We start from the raw sequence: 17,445 nt of genomic DNA on the forward strand, positions 1-17,445 counted from the left end.
GGCGGGGTGGGGGGGAATGGGGACAAAAGCTGACCCCCCTACCCCGTCCTGTTTGGTAGACAAGCACCATGCCCTTTCTGCTGGTGGGGGAGGGGACTTCTGGTGTCTGGTGCAAACAGTGGCTAACAGAAGGAAGATAAGACATCCAAATTCAAACAACCAGAGCTTTCTACTCCCCTGAAAAGCGATTGGTTTGGAGATGCACATGTAGCCTAGGGAAGATTATAACTGAAAGTTTTTTTTTCCAAAAATAGCCATCCAGGGGACAGTAAGGCCAAAGTGCAGAGGCCAGAGTCCCTAGTAGAAACATGGTCTGAACTAGTGCTGTCCAACAGAACTTTTTGCAATGATGGAAATGTACTCTATCTTGCTATCCCATAGGGTAGCCATGTGGCCACCCTTGCATACGACTAGTGCTACTGAGGAATTTAAATAGCCACATATGGCTCATGGCTATCCTTTTTCCAGGGACAGCCCCTTTCTGCCAAAGAGCTTGAGGCAACTTGGCCACTTAAAGTCGAGTCTAAAACAAGAGAGGTGCCTTTGAAATAACAGTGGAATCCAATGGCAAGCCAAATCTCTAAGACAGAGTGAGACAAGGGAACGGGGACCCAGCCGTGGGCAGGGGGAAGAATAGGAATAAAGAGGAGTGGGGGAAGAGGAGGGCGGGACCAGGATTCAGGTCCACCAAGCCCTCATGTCAGACTAGACCTGAGATTCTTAAATATAGATGTATTTTTTTCATCTCTGGACACACTTCAATCACACCCCTTCTGCCTTCCCCTCCCAACTGCAAACCAAGTGCAGCAGACACAGCACAGCACACATGAGGCGCCCCTCTCTTTCACCAAAGCTGGGGGCAGGGGACAGCTTGGGGATGGAAGAACCTCGAGGTGAGGTAAATATGGAGGTTCTAGAATCCAGTGGGCTGAATTCTAGACCAGGGGGATGGGACCAGGATGCAGCACAGAGGGGGGGTTCTAGAATCAGCAGCTGGGACCCAGAACCCAGTGGTTTCATGGAGCATCTAGCGGTTGAGGGTTGTTTGGGGGAGGGTGCAGGAGAAGACAGCCAGTGGTCCTCAGCAGAGGGATTCCCTGAAAGCCACAGGAGTCTAGAGATATGGGGGAATTCAGATTCAGGGAAGGAGGAGTAGGGTCTGGTCCAGAAAAGGCCAGAAAAGCATCTAGACCAAGACAGTGTTCTCCAGTAGGAATGAGAAGCCAAGTGGTTCTGCCCCCACTTGCTTGGCCAAAGTGCAGAGAAAGAAGGGAGTTGGGGTGGAGGGATCCTCCAGGCAGAGTTGGACACCCCAGGGAAGGCTCCCTCAGAGTAAACAGGACTGCACTGGCCTGGAGCCCGAGTTCTGGAGTTGAAATAGAGAACCTGCACTCAGTTAAGTCCCTGAAAGAGCGCCAGCTCTGGACTTGATTGTCTCATTAGCAGGGATGCCACATGGTTTCCAGTGCTCCGTGGCGTCCTGGCCAGGCCTGCACGTGGCAGACTCTGTTTGCTGTAGAATTAGTAAATGCAAGGGATTGTAGGAGCCCCAGCATAAAAGGCAACAGAGCAGGTTTGTGAAAACCTCTGGCACCACAACAGGGCAATGGCAGATCCCTGGCCTCTGGGACGGCCGGGGTGGGGGGTGGGGGGTGGGGGGTAACTCCAGGGCACAAGAAAGGCACAGTGTTGTGGATACTGGAGTGTTGGGGATTCCAAGAGTGGGGCTAGAGGGGCTGGAGTATATGGCAGAGGAGGCGGGGTTGTGGACCCCACAGAGGGCTGAAGATCTGGAGTGAAGTTTTGAGACAGCGCCATTCCACATCCATTCTCTGGATAAGGGAGGCAGGGTTGGAGGCGGCGGGCGGGGGGGGGGGGGGGGGGGAGGTGGGGGCGGGATAGGATAGTGTGAGGTTGGGGATTTAGTTGCGTTCCTCGCCCAGGGAGCTGGCGGGGCTAAGGGGTTCGCTGGGGGTGCTGACTGAGCTGGAGGGCGCCGTGTCCACCGACCCGCGCTTGCTCCCGGTGGAAGAGGTGCAGGAGGCGCGGCGCGGCCACTCGGGCGCGCGGATGTTGCGCCGGTCCTTGGCGGCCTCCTCGTCCTCGTCGTAGCGTTCGCCATCTTCATCCGGTGGTAAGTCCCGGGGTTCCTCCTCATCCTCGCTCTGGTGCGGGCTGGAGTGTCGCGACAGCGAGGGTGATGGTGGCACTGAGGCTGGCCGTGGGTAGCGGTAGCCCTGGGTCTGTATACGGAGGTGTGGACACAAACCGCAGAGTGAGCAGAGGCTCCCTACAGCCAGCCTGGGCGTCCAACGTCCCTGAGGCCTTGCGACTCCAGGAGGGACACCCCACCTCACCCCCAAACCCCCTTTCTAGCTCCTGGCCCACCAGAGGGACCTCTGGATCCACTTACCGCATCAGCCTCGTGAGGCTCGTAGGTGAAGTATTCTGGAAAGGCCTTGGCCAGCGCCATGTGGCGCGCTGACATGTAGTACTTGTTGGAGGGAAAGAAGCGGGGTGGGCATCAGGGGGCAGGAGCAGACCCTGCCCCCCGAGATTTGGCGGCTGGGTGAGTCCTGGCTACACCTTCAATCAGATAAGCACACGCCCGGCAATTTCCAGTTCGCCTCTAGGCCAATCACGTCCGAGGCTCCACCCCTTATGTAGATAAGCAGGGCTGTGAATGGACAGTCTCTGGGCCACACCCACTAAGAGGGTTGGGATTCTCCAATCAGGTACATCTTTGGCCACACCCTTATGCAAATAGAGAACTTCCAACCCAGGTATCTTCTGGACGTTAGTTTCTTAAAGGGACAGCAAGTGTTACAAAAAAAGAGAGCGTGCCCTTTGTGTCCGCTTTCGAGGCTTGGGGAATCAGACACCCAGAGCCGGAAGTGATTGATTCACCGGCAGAGGACAGGGAGGGGAGTTATACCCGGCCTAGGTATTTCCAGTCCAGAAGATCAGAGAGGCGCTCCGTTCGGTTCCGCTGGATAATGCGCTGCCTTCGGCTCTGCTGGCAGAAACTGTAGAGGAAGGAGGTGAGCTGCGAGCAGGAATCATCCAAGCTGCGGAATCGCCGGTCCAGAATGTAGATACCTGTCGGGGCCAGGACGGGGGTCTCAGAGAACAGACTGAAACCTTCATTCTTTCTGGGACTCTGCGAGGACCAGGAGGCCTCCCACCCACTGGGACAAAGGAGTCCACTCCCTCCTTTTAGTGGCTCCAGAGTCCACGCCCCTCTTTCCCAGTATTCAAGAATTTCGGTTCTCAGTCCAGACGCTGACCGTAAGCTGAGGGGTCTGCGATGTGTTCCTCCATGAAGCAGCCGAATCCGGAGAGGTTGGTGGAGACACTGGGGATACCCATTACCGTGCACTCAGCTGCGGGAAGGTGTGAGAAAGGTCTGCTTACTTTCCGTCTTTACAGTATTGTCTTGCTGCTGCTGCTGCTGAGTCGCTTCAGTCGTGTCCGACCCTGTGCGACCCCATAGACGGCAGCCCACCAGGCTCCGCCATCCCTGGGATTCTCCAGGCAAGAACACTGGAGTGGGTTGCCATTTCCTTCTCCAATGTATGAAAGTGAAAAGTGAAAGTGAAGTCGCTCAGTTATGTCCAACTCTTAGCGACCCCATGGAATGCAGCCTACCAGGCTCCTCCGTCCATGGGATTTTCCAGGCAAGAGTACTGGAGTGGGGTGCCATTGCCTTGTCTTAAATCCCAATAAAAGCTTCAATCGCGCCCTCTACTGGAGCCTTTAACAAGTGCCGGGTGCTGTGCTGAGCAAATCAGAGGCCCGAAAAATCAAGCTGTGCATTAGCCCAGGAGTGATAGTCCCCATTTCTTAGAGGGGACGCTAAGAGGTCCAGAAAAGGGAATTCACTTGCCCAAGGGCTCAGGGTAAGAAAAAGTCTATAACTGGGCAATAAGGATGCTAATTTATTGAGCCCAGGTACTCTGGGCCAGTGTGGACCATTTTAATGAATCCTTAAAACCTGTAAGATACTTTGCTGAGCAAGGTTACACTGTTTTGGTTTTCATAGCTTCATAGACTGTTTTGTTGTCTGTTTGTTTTGTTCTTTTGCTTTTTTTTTGGCCACACTGTGCGGAATGTGGGATCTTCGTTCCCCAACCAGAGATGGAACCCGTGCCCCCTGCATAGGAAGCCAGGAACCTCAATCACTGGACCACCACAGAAGTCCCCATAGTCTGTTTTGATAGGAGGTAAGATAAGATCTCTCATTATTACTAACCCTGTGTGCAGAGCACCTTCTATACCTCATTTACTACCTTAAAATAATGCTGAGAAATGCTTCAAGGAGTTTATTATACATTCTATGTAAGTGTTTCTAAAAATATCTGTAAGCTGCAAAAGTAGGCACTACATATGACAAGGCTTATTTAAAAAAAAAAAAATAGAGGCTAGAGGTAGCACTTTTAGCTCAGTGGGTAAAGAATCTGCCTGCAATGGAGGAGACCTGGGTTCAATTCCTTAGTTGGGAAGATCTCCTGAAGAAGGAAATGGCAACCCACTGCAGTATTCTTGCCTGGGGAATCCCATGGACAAAGGAGCCTGGAAGGCTATAGTCCATGGAGTCGGACACACCTTAGTGACTAAACCACCACCACCATGGGAAAAATAGGGTTGGGGCTGGTCACATCGTTTTAACCGTGGATGAAAACGAAACTGGCAAGTTTCCTAATCATCACATAAGCACTGTTTAAAAGATTTGTCAAATTACTCATCACTGAAGAAATACTACAGCAAATGTGGTATTTATTTTGCCTTAAAAACATATGAAAGTAGCTGGATTGTTAGCAAACTGTGCATTTAAGCTGTTGCTGTTTGTGGAAACCGAACAGTAGCAAACAGAGAAATCACGTGTGAATTCTGACATCAGCCCTCTAGTTACTCATCACGTGAGCTGCTGTGTCACAGAAACACATGAACAGACTGTTCCCATTGTTCCTCTTTCGCAAGGGTGGAGCTTGGAGCTCAGGGAGGGTGAGTCCCTTGGCTCAGGATCATGCCAGATGCTGAACTCACCTGGTGTGTAGCCCCAAGGCTCATAGTAGGAGGGGAAGACCCCAAGGTGGCAGCCACGGACAAATTCCTCATAGTCCACAGGGAGCAGAGGGCTCGTAGAGGACAGGAACTCCGGGTGGAAAATCACCTGGCAGTGGGAAACAAGGGCTCAGCCTGAGCACCTTATTTAGCTCCTCCCTGGGTGGAGGGAGCTCCCAGGGTGCTCCCTGGTGGCTCAGAGAGGATGCAAGACTTGACCCAAGCCACACAAGTCAGTGTCAGGACAAAGATAGGAATCCAAGGCTGTCTGCCTCGGAAGCAAAGGTTCTTTCTAAACACTGCAGTCCTTTCATAAACTAGGGGAGATAGGGAACATGAGGGCCAGGCTCCATCCCCCATATCACACCTCTTCCTCCTAAACCACTCCCCTCAACTTTGCTCAACCCCACCCTGGCCAGTGCGCTCACCTTGACTCTGTCAGCACTACTATTGAAGAGGCCGATTCGGCGGATGGTTGTCAAGATGGGGTCTGAGGAGTCATCCAGCATATTGTGGGTGCACACAGGAGGGAAAGATTGCCGCTGTAGGGGTCACAAGGCGGGGTGTGGGGTCAGGCGAGGGCCAGAGGGCTCCCTCCTTCCCCATAAGCCATGCTGATCCTGGGGATCTAAGGGAACCACAATTCTCACCAGGTTGTGGAGCAACAAACCCAGAAGATTACCAGGAGTGGTAGATTTCCTACTTGGCTCTATCTGTAAAGGTTTTCATTTCCCTTTAACCACCATGAGCTGAAAAGAAACTATAATCTTCAGCTGTCTTTGAGCCAGAGCCAGGGTTAACATGCCTCACAGAATACAGGGAATTGTAGCTAAACTTGTTCTATACTCTGGGTTGTCACCAAAGAAACCCAAAGGGATTGTAACTCCCAGCAATTGATGGGGGCAGAGACTGTGCCTTTCAGGGGCTGCTTGCTGGGAGTTACAGTTTTCTTATGAAAATCCTGGATCTCCTCTCCACCTCCACCGTCAAAACCCCACTCTCAAAAGAAACCACAGTTCCCATGAGTCACTAGAGGAAGACAGAGCTAGTGCGATAGCAGTCCCAGGGACTGCTGGGATGTATAGTTCTTTGCAGCTGTCCCATCATTCCTCTCATTAAAAAATCTACTCATCTTCCGTTTACTGACTCCAGGAGCCCAGGAAACTACAACTCCCAGCAGCCTCATGGCAGAAACATCCTCAGTGAGACCCACTGCCTTAGGAACTTTTGGAAATTATAGTTTGGCCAAAAACAGGTCACATCTTATTTGAGCAACTTGGCTGTCTTGGTTTCCATTCCCCAGATAATGGATCACCAACACTGACTACAGATACCAAAAACCCGATTCCAGAGAAGAAAAGAACTCTAATTCCCAGAAGTCTCTGGGGGTAGGGAGAGTCAAGGTAGCAAAAAGCCCCAGGGGCTGCTGGGAGTTGTAGTTCTCATTCTGTGGCTGCCAATTTTCTCTAAGGTTTCCCATCCCTCTAATTAACCCCAAGTATGTACAGAAGCTACAGTGGGCTATCTGGGAACTTAGAAACAACCAGTGGGAGAAGAAACACCAACTGCTGAGAATTTTCAATGTTCTTCAAGGAGTGTTTCAGCTGACCCCAGTCTACCCCCAGAGGACCAACAAAACTACCACTCCCTGCAGCCTCTGAGGGAAGAGATAGAAGTAGCCGGCAGTAAAGCCCAAGTCAGCAGGGAGTTGTAGTTCTCCTTTTGTGGTGACCTTCACAAAGAATCTGACACAACTGAGCAACTAACACTTTCATTATTGACTTTAGTCTAAGGTCCCCTCTACCTTTTGTTCATGGAGTCCCCAAGGACTCAAAGGAACTACAACTCCCAGCAGCCTCTGTGGCAGAATAAGCTGTGGGAAAGCAGGCTACCCTAAAGGCTTCTGGGAATTGAAGTTATACCTGTCAGCTCACACCCTTCTGACTTCAAAATTGATTCCTGGAATAAGGGCTTGGCGATAAAGCAGAACTCCCAGCCATCTCTGGGGTCAGAGCTAACATGGCAGTCTGCCTCAGGGGCTGCTGCTGGGAATCGCCATCTCTCGACTCAGGAGTCCAAACCATACCTGCGTGGCAAAGATGGCTCTCTTCATCATAGTGAAGTCCTCCTTGTCCAGCATCTTGTTCATGTCTGGGAGGCTTCCCCTGTAAGGCGAGCAGGGGGATGCATCTGGGCATGGGTGACGAGAGGGTTTAGAGCCCAGGAGGATGCAGGGCTGAGGGCAGGGCACTCACACCAGCAAGGATTCGTAAAGCTTCCTCCCAAACTTTTCCTTCACTGTGTTGGCCGTATCCCTGGAGGAAGCAGAGCGACAACATTACATAGAGACCAGCTGCCATTCACTGTTAGGCTTCTGGGGCAGCTGGGAAGTTGAGGTCTGAGCAGAGAGAAGCCCTGGGGGTTTCTGGGCTGGAGGATGGGGACTCGGGGAATCAGGTCCTAGAAGGCTTGGCTTCCTTGTGCCTTGCATCAGCTGTGTGACCAGGGACAGATGGCCTTCCCTCTCTGACTTCGGTGACTCATCTGTCAGATGGGGATAAAAATAGAAGCAACCTCAAAGGTTTGCAGTGCGAATTCAATGAGGTCATGACAAAAAATGCACAGTGCCCGGCACACAGTGAACCTTCCAGAAATGTCAGCTATTATTAGGATTTGTGCTAGCGATCCTAAGCCCATTTTATTAAAAGGGAAAATTACGTTCTGAGAGGGGAGAATGTATGGACACAAGTAAAACTAGCCAAGTGCTACCCTACAATGTCATTGACATTCTTCTGTTCGTGGTCCTCTCAGAGCTCTGGCTTCATTTTCTACCCCATCTCCCTAGGGCATTCTGCTCCATCCCTATTGGCTTCCTTGCTGTTTCTCAAACATGCCCCAGGGCCTTTGCACTTGCTGTTCCCTCTGCCTGAAACGCTGTTCCCCAGATATACACAATGCTCTCTCCCTCATTTCCTCTCTTGGTCTCTACTTGCTGGTACTTTCTCACTGTGACCTGTCAGAACAACCCCATCTCATATCCCAGTCCTGCTTTTTTCTTTCTTTTTTTTGGCCAGAGCACTTTCTATAGAACTTTCTAGAATGTGAACTTAATGAGGGCAGGGATTTTATCTTTCTGGTTCACAACTGTGTTCACAGTGCCTGGAACAGCACCTGGCACACAGTAGGAGCTCAAGGAATAGCCAACCAATGACTAGTGAGTGGGTTTTACAGGTGAAGAAACTGAGGCTTGGACTTCCCTGATGGTCCAGTGGTTAAGAATCCACGTGCCAATGGAGGGGACACAGGTTCAATCCCTGGTCTAGGAAGATCCCACATGCCCCAGGCAACTAACCTGTGCACCACAATTACTGACACCACGCTCGAGAGCCTGCGAGCCACAACTACTGAAGCCTGTGCACCCCAGAGCCCGTGCTCTGCAACAAGAGAAGCCACTGCAACACGATGCCTGCACACTTCAACTCAAGAGTAGCCCCAGCTCAACACAAGTAGAGAAAGCCCATGTGCAGCAACGAAGACCCAGGTGCAGCCAAAAATAAAAAAATTAATTAAAAAGAAACTGAGGCTTGTGCAACTAAGAGTTCACATGCTAAAGATCTGGTGTGCTGCAACTAAGACTCAAGGCAGCCAAATAAATAATAAATATTAAAAGAAAAAAGAAGGCTTCCCTGATAGCTCAGTGGGTAAAGAATCTGCCTGCAATGCAGGAGACCCAGGTTCAATTCCTGGGTCAGGAAGATCCCCTGGAGAAGGGAAAGGCTACCCACTCCAGTATTCTGGCCTGGAGAATTCCATGGACAGTCCATGCGGTCGCAAAAAGTCGGACACGACTGAGTGACTTTCACTCCCATGACCGTATATGGCACAATGCAGGGGACACGGGTTCAATCCTTAGTCCAGGAAGATTCCACACCCCACGGAGCAAATAAGCGGGAGCTCTATAACTACTGAGCCCACGCACCGAAACTAGAGAGTAACCCCTGCTCGTCACAACTAGAGAAAGCCCATGCACAGCAATGAAGGCCCAGCACAGCCAAGAAAAGGAAGGAAGGAAGAGAGGGAGGTTTGAGATGCTGAGTTTGGCCTCAAGTTACAAAGCCAGAGTGGGACAGGGGCGTGAGCTGAACTCACTGGTTGGATATCAGAGCCCTGGTCCTGCTATGTCACATTCACCCTGCCTGTGACTGCAACTTCATATACCCTGGGGCTGGACACATCTGAAGCAAGTGACTCTGCTAGGAATCAGGTCAGGGATGGGTTGATCATGTTACAGATGACAAAACTGAGACCCCGGGAGAAACCGGGGACCCAAAGTACGCAGATGGGAATGGGAGCCGCAGGAAACGCTGGGCCAAGGACTGCTGACCAAAGCTGCTTGCGCACGGCCTGGCCCTTAAGGGTTTCCACGTTGAAATTGTTGGTCCGAGCCGGCATGATGAAGAAGGCGACCACCGTCTGCTCGCTGCCATTCACCTGGGGCAGAGGAAAGGGAGGGCCTTGTGTGTGTGTGTATGTGTGTGTGAGTGAGGGTCACATGGGAGAAGGCTGAGACACCCATCCTTTTCCACCCCTCAAGACCGCTAGGGCCTTGCCATGCCCCTTCCTGTCAGGGATATAGGACAGAGTTGCCGTCCCCACTGGGACTCTGATCTTCTCTGAGTCATCCCCACAGTCCCATTTTATGCATAGGTTTCCCTGCCCCCACCTTCCCAGGTCTCCATTCTCCTTCTCTTTGACCCCTCGCAGCCCAGGCCTTACTCTGAGCAGATAGTTGAGCCGGGCCAAGGCCTCCAGGAAGACGTCGGCCCCCTTGTTGGAGAACTCATAGCGGCCAGCAATGAAGAAGTACAAGGTCTTGTCCAAGTTGAAGTCTAGGTGCCTAAAGAAGCCACAACCCAGGGTGAAGCCAAGACCCTCACCCACACACCCCAGCCTCAAAACTACAAACCCCAGAAGCCACAGGGGCAAAGAACATCTTAGGACACAGGCATCATGGGAACTCATCATGGGAACTGTGGTTCTCTTCTCCTTAGACAGGGATTTCCTTAAATACTCAGCCGTTGTGCTGGTGCTCAAGAACTCAAGAGACTGAGCCCTCAGCTCTCCCCTCTGTTGGCCCCAGGAGTCTGGGCTCCCAACCCCCTCCTCTCAAGACCTAAGTATCTGGCCTACATACCCATAAAAATGGCCCCGCACAAACTCCTGGATTCGAGCCTTGCTCTGAGCATGGAGGTTCTGGAACTCATGCATGGCAGAGAATTTCTTCACATTCAGTCCATTGGGGGTCACGATATCTGGGATTGGGGGAGAAGGTCCCACATTTCATTTCTTCATTTCTTCATTCAGATCAATGTGGCTGAATGAATAAATGAAGGAAAGACCCCTTTCCTTTCACAATGTCTTTGTTTCCATAGCTCCTCTGTGAGTTCCTGCAGTGACCCAATTGCCCTACCACTCAGACACCTTCTTTCCCAATACTGTTTCTTGCTTATTTCAGAAGCCTAACCACAATTCCCATCAGCCCCTGAGAATGGTTAACTAAACAGGGAACAGATCAGCAACAAGGCTTCTGGGAGTTGTAGTTCTTTTGTTTCCCCTATGCTACCCTGAGCTGGGGGAATGAATCAATATCCCCATCCTGTTTTTCTACCTTCAGGCCTCTTTTACGGCCCCAACTGTTTGCTATTGTCATAGAAATTAAAGTGTGTCATTGAAAAACTATAACCCCCACCAGCTCCTGGGGTAAAATTCCAGGAATATAAGGAGCTGTCCAGCCAAAGGCCTTGCACCCACTGACAACAGATGCTCTAATTTGGAAAGAAGAATTGGATCCAACACTGCTTTTCTCAAAAACAAAATCCAAGGAACCTCCTTCCTCTTTGTAAGACCAATATCTATATTAGTCAGTAAAAGAATTTTATCATTTCTGAAATTAAAGAAACTACATCTCCCATTAGTCTCTAGGGTATACAGTCAGGCAGCCTCATATTCAGGCCAGCAACCTATGGCCTTCTGGGAGTTGTAGTTCTCTGCTCTTTACACCAAAAAAAAAAAAAAGGTTGGTACAGGCCTTGGCATAGACTACCTCATTTACATCTATGGTCCCCAGCCTATTTCCTACCTGGTTTCCTTTTGAGTAGGTGCTGAGCCTCGATGGCGGTAATCTGGGACACAGTAGTGAAGACGTGAGCGCAGTGGGCTGCGGCCCGCTCCATGCAGTAGCGGTGATAGATTTGCCTCTCACCTGCTTCTTTGTCCACATTGAACTGGGCAGGCAGAAAGGGTGATCAGGTTAGAAGGACTGGGGAAAGACAGAAGGTCCGGTCTCCAGTGTCTTGGGGGAGACGGGGGCTGAAAGCTGGGACTCCTGGGTCTGAGGGTGGAAAGGACTGGGGATTTGGACTCCTGGGTCCCAGAAGAGAGAACTTGATCCCCTTGGGCTCTGAAGACAGCTTTGGGCTGTCTTGTAACATTGTCAACCCCCATTTGCCACATTCCCAGCTCACATTCTCCAGGTTGTTGTAGAAGTCCACGGCCCCGGCACACAGGTATCGCCCCAGCAGCGTGGCGTGGGTGGTGAAGATGGTAGCCACGGGCAGCCGCCGGGCGCGGCACAGGCAGAGCCCGACACCTGCCAGCCACTCGTGGAAGTGTGCAACCACATGCGGTTTCTCCTCACTCTGGGCCAGGAACTGTGGGGCAGTAGAGACAGGGCCGGTGTGTCTCCATGTATTTTGTGAAGACAACCAGTGATTCCCCCACATAGATGAGGAAGTAGGAGAGCGGTAAACTTACCCCCACTACTGCACAGAGTGGGTGGTGACCTACTGCAATCCCCATCAGACAAGGACCTCTCAATCCCTGAGGCCACTGGACTAGCTGACCTCAGCCCCAGAGGCTTATGGGAACTGTTTTTTTGACCAATCTTCTAAGTCCCAGCAGAGGTGAATTGGTAAGACCAAAGTTTTCCCCAGGTCATGAACACAATTCTTGGAGACCCTTTATGGCAGTCAAGAGTAGACCTGTACCCAATACTTGCTGAAGGACTACAACTCCCAGGATGCCCTAGAAGCAGCCAGTTTATAAACTGTTTGTCCCAAGGTATGGGGGAAAAAAAGCATCTTGAGTCTTTTAAAACCTAACAGAGGGTCAGTAACAGGCTTCCTGGTTCTCAGATAGGCTGGGGATTCCTAAACATCCGGGGCCCCATCTGAAAGCCAAGTCTAGCCCAACATCGGAGAAGGCAATGGCACCCCACTCCAGTACTCTTGCCTGGAGAATCCCAGGGACGGGGGAGCCTGGTGGGCTGCCGTCTATGGGGTTGCACAGAGTCGGACACGACTGAAGTGACTTAGCATAGCATAGCATAGCATAGCCCAATATAGGATGAGAGAATTACAACTCCCCGAATTCCCTGGGGTGAGCCTTCCCGTCAAGCCAGCCTCCTCTAGAGCTAGGAGCTTGGAATTTCCATATTTGGAAGACTGGAGTGGATGATCTGGAGTTGAGATTGGCTCTCTGAAGAAAGAAGAATCTAGGCCCCTGGATGTCTATGTTCCCAAAGATTAGATCTAATCCCTGGATTAAAGGACTACAATTCCCAGAATGCTCGGGCAGAAGAGACACCAACCACCCTCCGACCACCTGGCAACCCTCTGGCCAGGGACTGATGGCCGTTGTAATTTGGGACCTGGGGTCAAAAGGAGGGACACAGGCACTGACAGTGGGGCCTACCTCACCCAGGAACCAGGTGGTGAGGAAGCCGAAAAGGACGGCGTCGTTGGCCTCCCGGTCGTACCAGGGCACCCCGATGTTGCATGTGTCCCATAGCTCCCCCTTCCAGCGCTCCAGGGCCCAGGCTGAGGCCCCCACATCGAGGAGCACCACCAGGGGGCCCCCCTCGATCAGCCAGCGCCCGAAGTACACCTGCAGGGGGACCACAGGAAGGCTTAGGGTTGTGGGCACCTGTGTCTGGTCACAGCATCTGTGTTTCTCCCACCCCCAGGCGGACGTCCGGGCTCACAGCCTGGGTTCTTCTACTTTCTTCTTGTTTATCCGCCAGTTTTTCACCCATGGCCTTATTTCTCCATTTGCTGTTAGTTATTCCTCCCATAGTCTTTTCTCATCTCGGCTGCGGCACCTCTCCCCATTCCATGCTTCTTTTCTTTCTTTTCAAATTTTTTGTTTATTTTTGCCACACTGCACAGCATGTGGGATCTTAGTTCCTGATTAGGGATTGAACTTGTGCCCCCTGCGTGGGAAGTGTGGAGTCTTAACCACTGCACCACCAGGAAAGTCCCCCTTGCTTAGTTGCTATAACGGCTGTCGCCCTTCACTACTTATAACCCACACTGCGCATGTCCTGCCTCCGTGCCCCGTACTGCCTTGTTTATCCACCCTGCTAATCATTTCTCCAATCTTCCCTGGTGGCTCTGAGGTTAAAGCATCTGCCTCCAATGCGGGAGACCTGGGTTCGATCCCTGGGTCGGGAAGATCCCCTGGAGAAGGAAATGGTAACCCACTTCAGTATTCTTGCCTGGAGAATCCCATGGACGGAGAAGCCTGGTAGGCTATAGTCCATGGGGTCATAAAGAGTCGGACACAACTGAGTGACTTCACTTACTCACTTAATCATTTCTCCAACCCGCTGCCTTGTTTCTATGTCCGCTGCCACATTTCTCCCACCAGTCATCAAGCGGCTTTCTCCCATCAGCTTTCCTTTCTGTGGGTCACTGGCCACTGCTTTTACCCTTCTCGCTGCCTTGTTTCTGATTCTTTCACCTTATACATCACCTGCTTCCTCTTTCCCCTGCCCCCAGCCCATCTTATACTCTGCAGCCTTCTATCTAATACTGCCCACCCACTTTCCACACCTTGGGGGCTACCACTGCTGTGTTTCTAAGCCTCCAGGTTGGATTTCTGCCCTCTGCCATGTTTCTCTGATCTGTTGGCTTCCTCCAGATTCCTGTGGCCCAGCTTCTGGGCCTGCTGCCACACCTCCATCCGGCTGAGCCACCCTACTCCTCCCAACGTGGCTTTTCCCTCCCCCTCCCAGCTGTTGTCTGCCCTTTCGCTGGGGGGGCTATTCTTAGGCCCCCAGCACGTGGATAGCAGCTGCCCTGGGGGAGGGACTGGGCCGCCCTAGGGTTCCTTAGGGACACAGCCCCTCCTGATTGGACTCCAGACCCCATCCCAAACCAGAGGCGGTGAATGAATGAAGGCAAGCCTATACTTCTCCCTCCCTCCCAGAACCCAACCTGTCTATGCCTCAGCCCTGCTGCCTTCGGGCCTAACCTCTGTTCTCATCCTCAGTGCTCACTAGGTGCCTGGCATTCTCCCCCTTCTCTTTCTTATTTTTTATTTTCCCCCTCCTCTTTTTAATTCCTGACTCCACTCATCTGAAACTCTGTCCCCTGGGTCTGCCTGCCTCTCTTCCTCAGTTACCCACCTTCCTCTCTCCTTTGAGACCCTTCTCTCTAAAACATCAGGCTACCTCTCTTCCCTGTCTAGACTCTGTTTCCCTGTTGCTCTAACCACTGGGAAACCATCACTTTTGGGGACACTCAGCATGTCTCCATCGGCTCTCTTGTTTGTTTACCTGCCCACCTCACTCTGCAAGCTGTTTTAAGTAATAATGATGTGATAATAATAACCACAAAGATAATAGCTCACAGACATGTGAACTGCATGCCAGGACCTGGGTTGAAGACCTTTTATGAGCTATTTCATCCTCCCAAGAAATCTCTATGGTGGATGCTATCAGCAATGCTCATCAGTCAAGGTCACACAGGAGGAAGCAGAGAAGGTGAATTTTTTGTGTGTGTGAACTATTTTTAAAGTGTTTAGTGGATTTGTTCCAATATTGTTTCTGTTTTATGTTTTGTTTCTTTGGCAACCAAGGATGTGGGATCTTAGCTTCCTGACCAGGGATCAAACCCACAAACTTCTGCATTGGAAGGCAAAGTCTTAGTCGCTGGATTGCCAGGCAAGTCCCCATAGATGAATTTGAACTTCAGGCTCCAGAACAACTGCTCTGACCTCCTGCCTCACCCCCACCCCACACCCACCACACACCCACCAGGTTTTATCTGTCCATCTAGCTCTTTTCCTCTCTCTGCATCTGAGGATCTTGGCCTCTTCCTCTTTAGGACCATCTTTCTGTCTGCCTTGTACCTGCTCTCTGTGTTCATTCACCAATGTCCTAGAGCCGGGGGTTCACCCACTCACTTCACAGAGTCCTGGATCTCTCTGAGTGTCTGTCAATCTTACCTCCTCTATGTCTGCCTGGGAAAGTACTGGGCCATCCTGAGTTTTTGTGCGGGCCTCCCTGTCTCCCCGGGACTGTCCACCCCCTGCTCTTCCTCCTTCCGCTGCCCCCACCCAGCGCTCGGCCGGGCCATGCCCCACCTTGCAGCCCTTGCTGTTCATGGAGTCCAGCGTCCTCTTCAGGGCCGGCGTCGGGGGTTCCAGCAGCTCCACCTGGGTCCTCACGCCCTGCTCCGTGTACGGTCCCACCAGGTAGTAGTTGTCGCCCCACTCATCGCCCGTCACCTTTGCCTTCGTCTGCAGCACTGTGTAGATGCCGCCCACTGTGGGCCCAAGTACATGAGGACAGGCCCCAGCTGAGAGCCACATACCTGGGGCCTGGGGAGGGGCGTGGGTGCACAGGAGTCACGGACCTCTGGCTCAGAGGGAAGAGGGAACTGGGAGCCCACACTTCAGGGTCACAGGGAGGAGGGGAGGGGGGCTTGATGGATGGTACTCCTGGGTCGATGGGAGGAGGGGGCTGGGGTCAGGACTTGGAGGGAGAAGAGGGTTCAGGCTGGACTTCTAAGAGAAGAGACTGGGGGCCTTGGCTCCCAGGTGTGACAGAGTTAGGGGCTGGGGCCGAGGAGGACAGAAGCTGACGAGGGTTATCAGGGTCCAGGTTCTTGAACTGCCAGCTTAAGGGAGCTGGGTTTAAATTCCAAGTCAGGCTCCAGGACACAATAAGGAAGAATCCTTCTTCATGGCCTCATTTAGGTTCCCACAGTCGTCCCAAAGAAGCCAGAGCTGTCACCCCTCACCCGCCAGGGACTCTGACGACCAGTCTCCCAGTTCTCTCTCCCCACGTGGGGACACAGGCACGCATGGCCCTGCCCCTCCCATGACTCCATTCCAGACTCCTTACCCCCTGGAGCCTGGACCCTGGCGACCCATGGCTTCGTGTCTGCACAAACCCGCAGCCCCGCCACCCCCTGCTCCTGTTTCTTTCCCAAAACTCAGTAATGCAAAATCCCAGCTTCCTTCCTTCTGTGGAGCTAGACTGCCTCGTTCCTGGGTTTCCTGCCCCAGCCTTCTCCAAACCCAGAACATCAGGCGCTTTGGAGCCTGGGACCCAGAAATCCAGGCCCCCAGCCACTCCCATCCCAGGGCCCAGCCCCTGACCAACTTAGGACTTCCCAGTCTTCCCCCAATCCAGCGCGCATGTGTCTGAGGAGGCTCCTCTACTCCTCCGAATCCGGAGCTCAGGCACTCAGAACCCTGCCTTCCAGGCCCCAACGCTCTCTCACCCTAGGATCTAAGAATTAGGGTCTCCAGCCTCCTCATATATTTACTCTCAAATGACCAGTTCCCCAAATTCTCCCACCATGATTCGTGCATCCCATCTCCAAGTGGGCTCTCTCTCAAATCCGGAGTTACATCCCAAGATCCTTCCCCACCTAGGGCCACAGTTCTGAAGTGCCAAACCCTTCCCCCCGCATCTCCTTCCCTGTCAAGGACCCAAGTCTCTGTGGTCTTTTTCATTTTAACGCCCTCTCCCCTAGGACCCAGGACCTGGGTTTCCAGGCTGCTTTCGTCTTATGCGACTCATCCCCTCCCTCCAGGGCCCAGGAGACAAACTCCAGCCCCTCTCCAAGGGCACAGGAGTCACAGGCTCCTTGCCCAGGACCCAGAATCATGCCATGAAGCCTCGTTCGCTGTTACTCAATATTCGGGCCCTCATCCCCGCCTGCTCTTCTCGTCCGGGTCCCTCTGCTCGGTTTGCTCACCCTTGTTGGCCACCTCCCAGGCCACCTCGAAGAGCACTGTGTTCTCCAGGTCGAATTCATCCTCCCAGTCCTCCAGTCCTGGCAGGGAGGACATGGACAAAGTGCGGTTTAGAGGCATGGCCGACGCGGTTAGAGGGCTCCGGGGGGCCACCGGTGGGGGCCCCGGAGGTGTCGAAGGAATGCACTGGGCAGGGCCCCGGGCCAAGTAGCTGGTGCCCGACGGGAAGCTCGCACCGCCCTCGGCTTCCTATTGCACGACCGCACCCCCGCCCGGAGCGGTCAGACCGGGGCTGCAAAGCAGCCGCAGCGTCACTGAACCCCTTGGGACTCC

At 52.6% G+C, this 17,445-nt stretch overlaps 1 protein-coding gene across 3 annotated transcripts; it reads right to left on the bottom strand.

Annotated features, from left to right (window-relative positions):
- Positions 1-1,911: 1,911 nt before the first annotated feature.
- On the bottom strand, positions 1,912-17,380 carry GYS1 (glycogen synthase 1). 3 transcript variants are annotated; one of them, XM_068991700.1, is made up of 17 exons: positions 17,115-17,380; positions 15,490-15,671; positions 12,817-13,008; positions 11,892-11,906; positions 11,589-11,756; positions 11,204-11,348; positions 10,259-10,376; positions 9,841-9,961; positions 9,449-9,555; positions 7,320-7,379; positions 7,151-7,229; positions 5,493-5,606; positions 5,047-5,173; positions 3,288-3,383; positions 2,936-3,099; positions 2,414-2,494; positions 1,912-2,243 (listed from the first exon to the last, which is right to left on the bottom strand). In XM_068991700.1, the coding sequence occupies exons 1-17, from the start codon at positions 17,230-17,232 to the stop codon at positions 1,923-1,925; spliced, it is 2,208 nt and encodes a 735-aa protein (XP_068847801.1). In that variant the 5' UTR covers positions 17,233-17,380; the 3' UTR covers positions 1,912-1,922. The 3 variants fall into 3 exon arrangements, with proteins under 3 accessions (XP_068847801.1, XP_068847800.1, XP_068847802.1); XM_068991699.1 differs by lacking the exon at positions 11,892-11,906 and having other exon boundaries at positions 11,589-11,774; XM_068991701.1 differs by lacking the exons at positions 11,892-11,906; positions 12,817-13,008 and having other exon boundaries at positions 11,589-11,774.
- Positions 17,381-17,445: the final 65 nt, after the last annotated feature.

The sequence above is a fragment of the Capricornis sumatraensis genome, chromosome 20, assembly GCF_032405125.1.
Source record: "Capricornis sumatraensis isolate serow.1 chromosome 20, serow.2, whole genome shotgun sequence".
NCBI classification, from domain to species: domain Eukaryota; kingdom Metazoa; phylum Chordata; class Mammalia; order Artiodactyla; family Bovidae; genus Capricornis; species Capricornis sumatraensis.

Bases quoted from the DNA above. Each gene is read 5' to 3' on its own strand.
- GYS1 (XM_068991699.1), bottom strand. From the start codon at position 17,232: ATGCCTCTAAACCGCACTTTGTCCATGTCCTCCCTGCCAGGACTGGAG. The intron at 11,775-12,816 runs GTAGGCCCCACT...ACTGCCCCACAG, and splicing joins CCACCTGGTTCCTGGGTGAG to TTCCTGGCCCAGAGTGAGGA. The intron at 10,377-11,203 runs GTAGGAAATAGG...CCCCAATCCCAG, and splicing joins CCTACTCAAAAGGAAACCAG to ATATCGTGACCCCCAATGGA.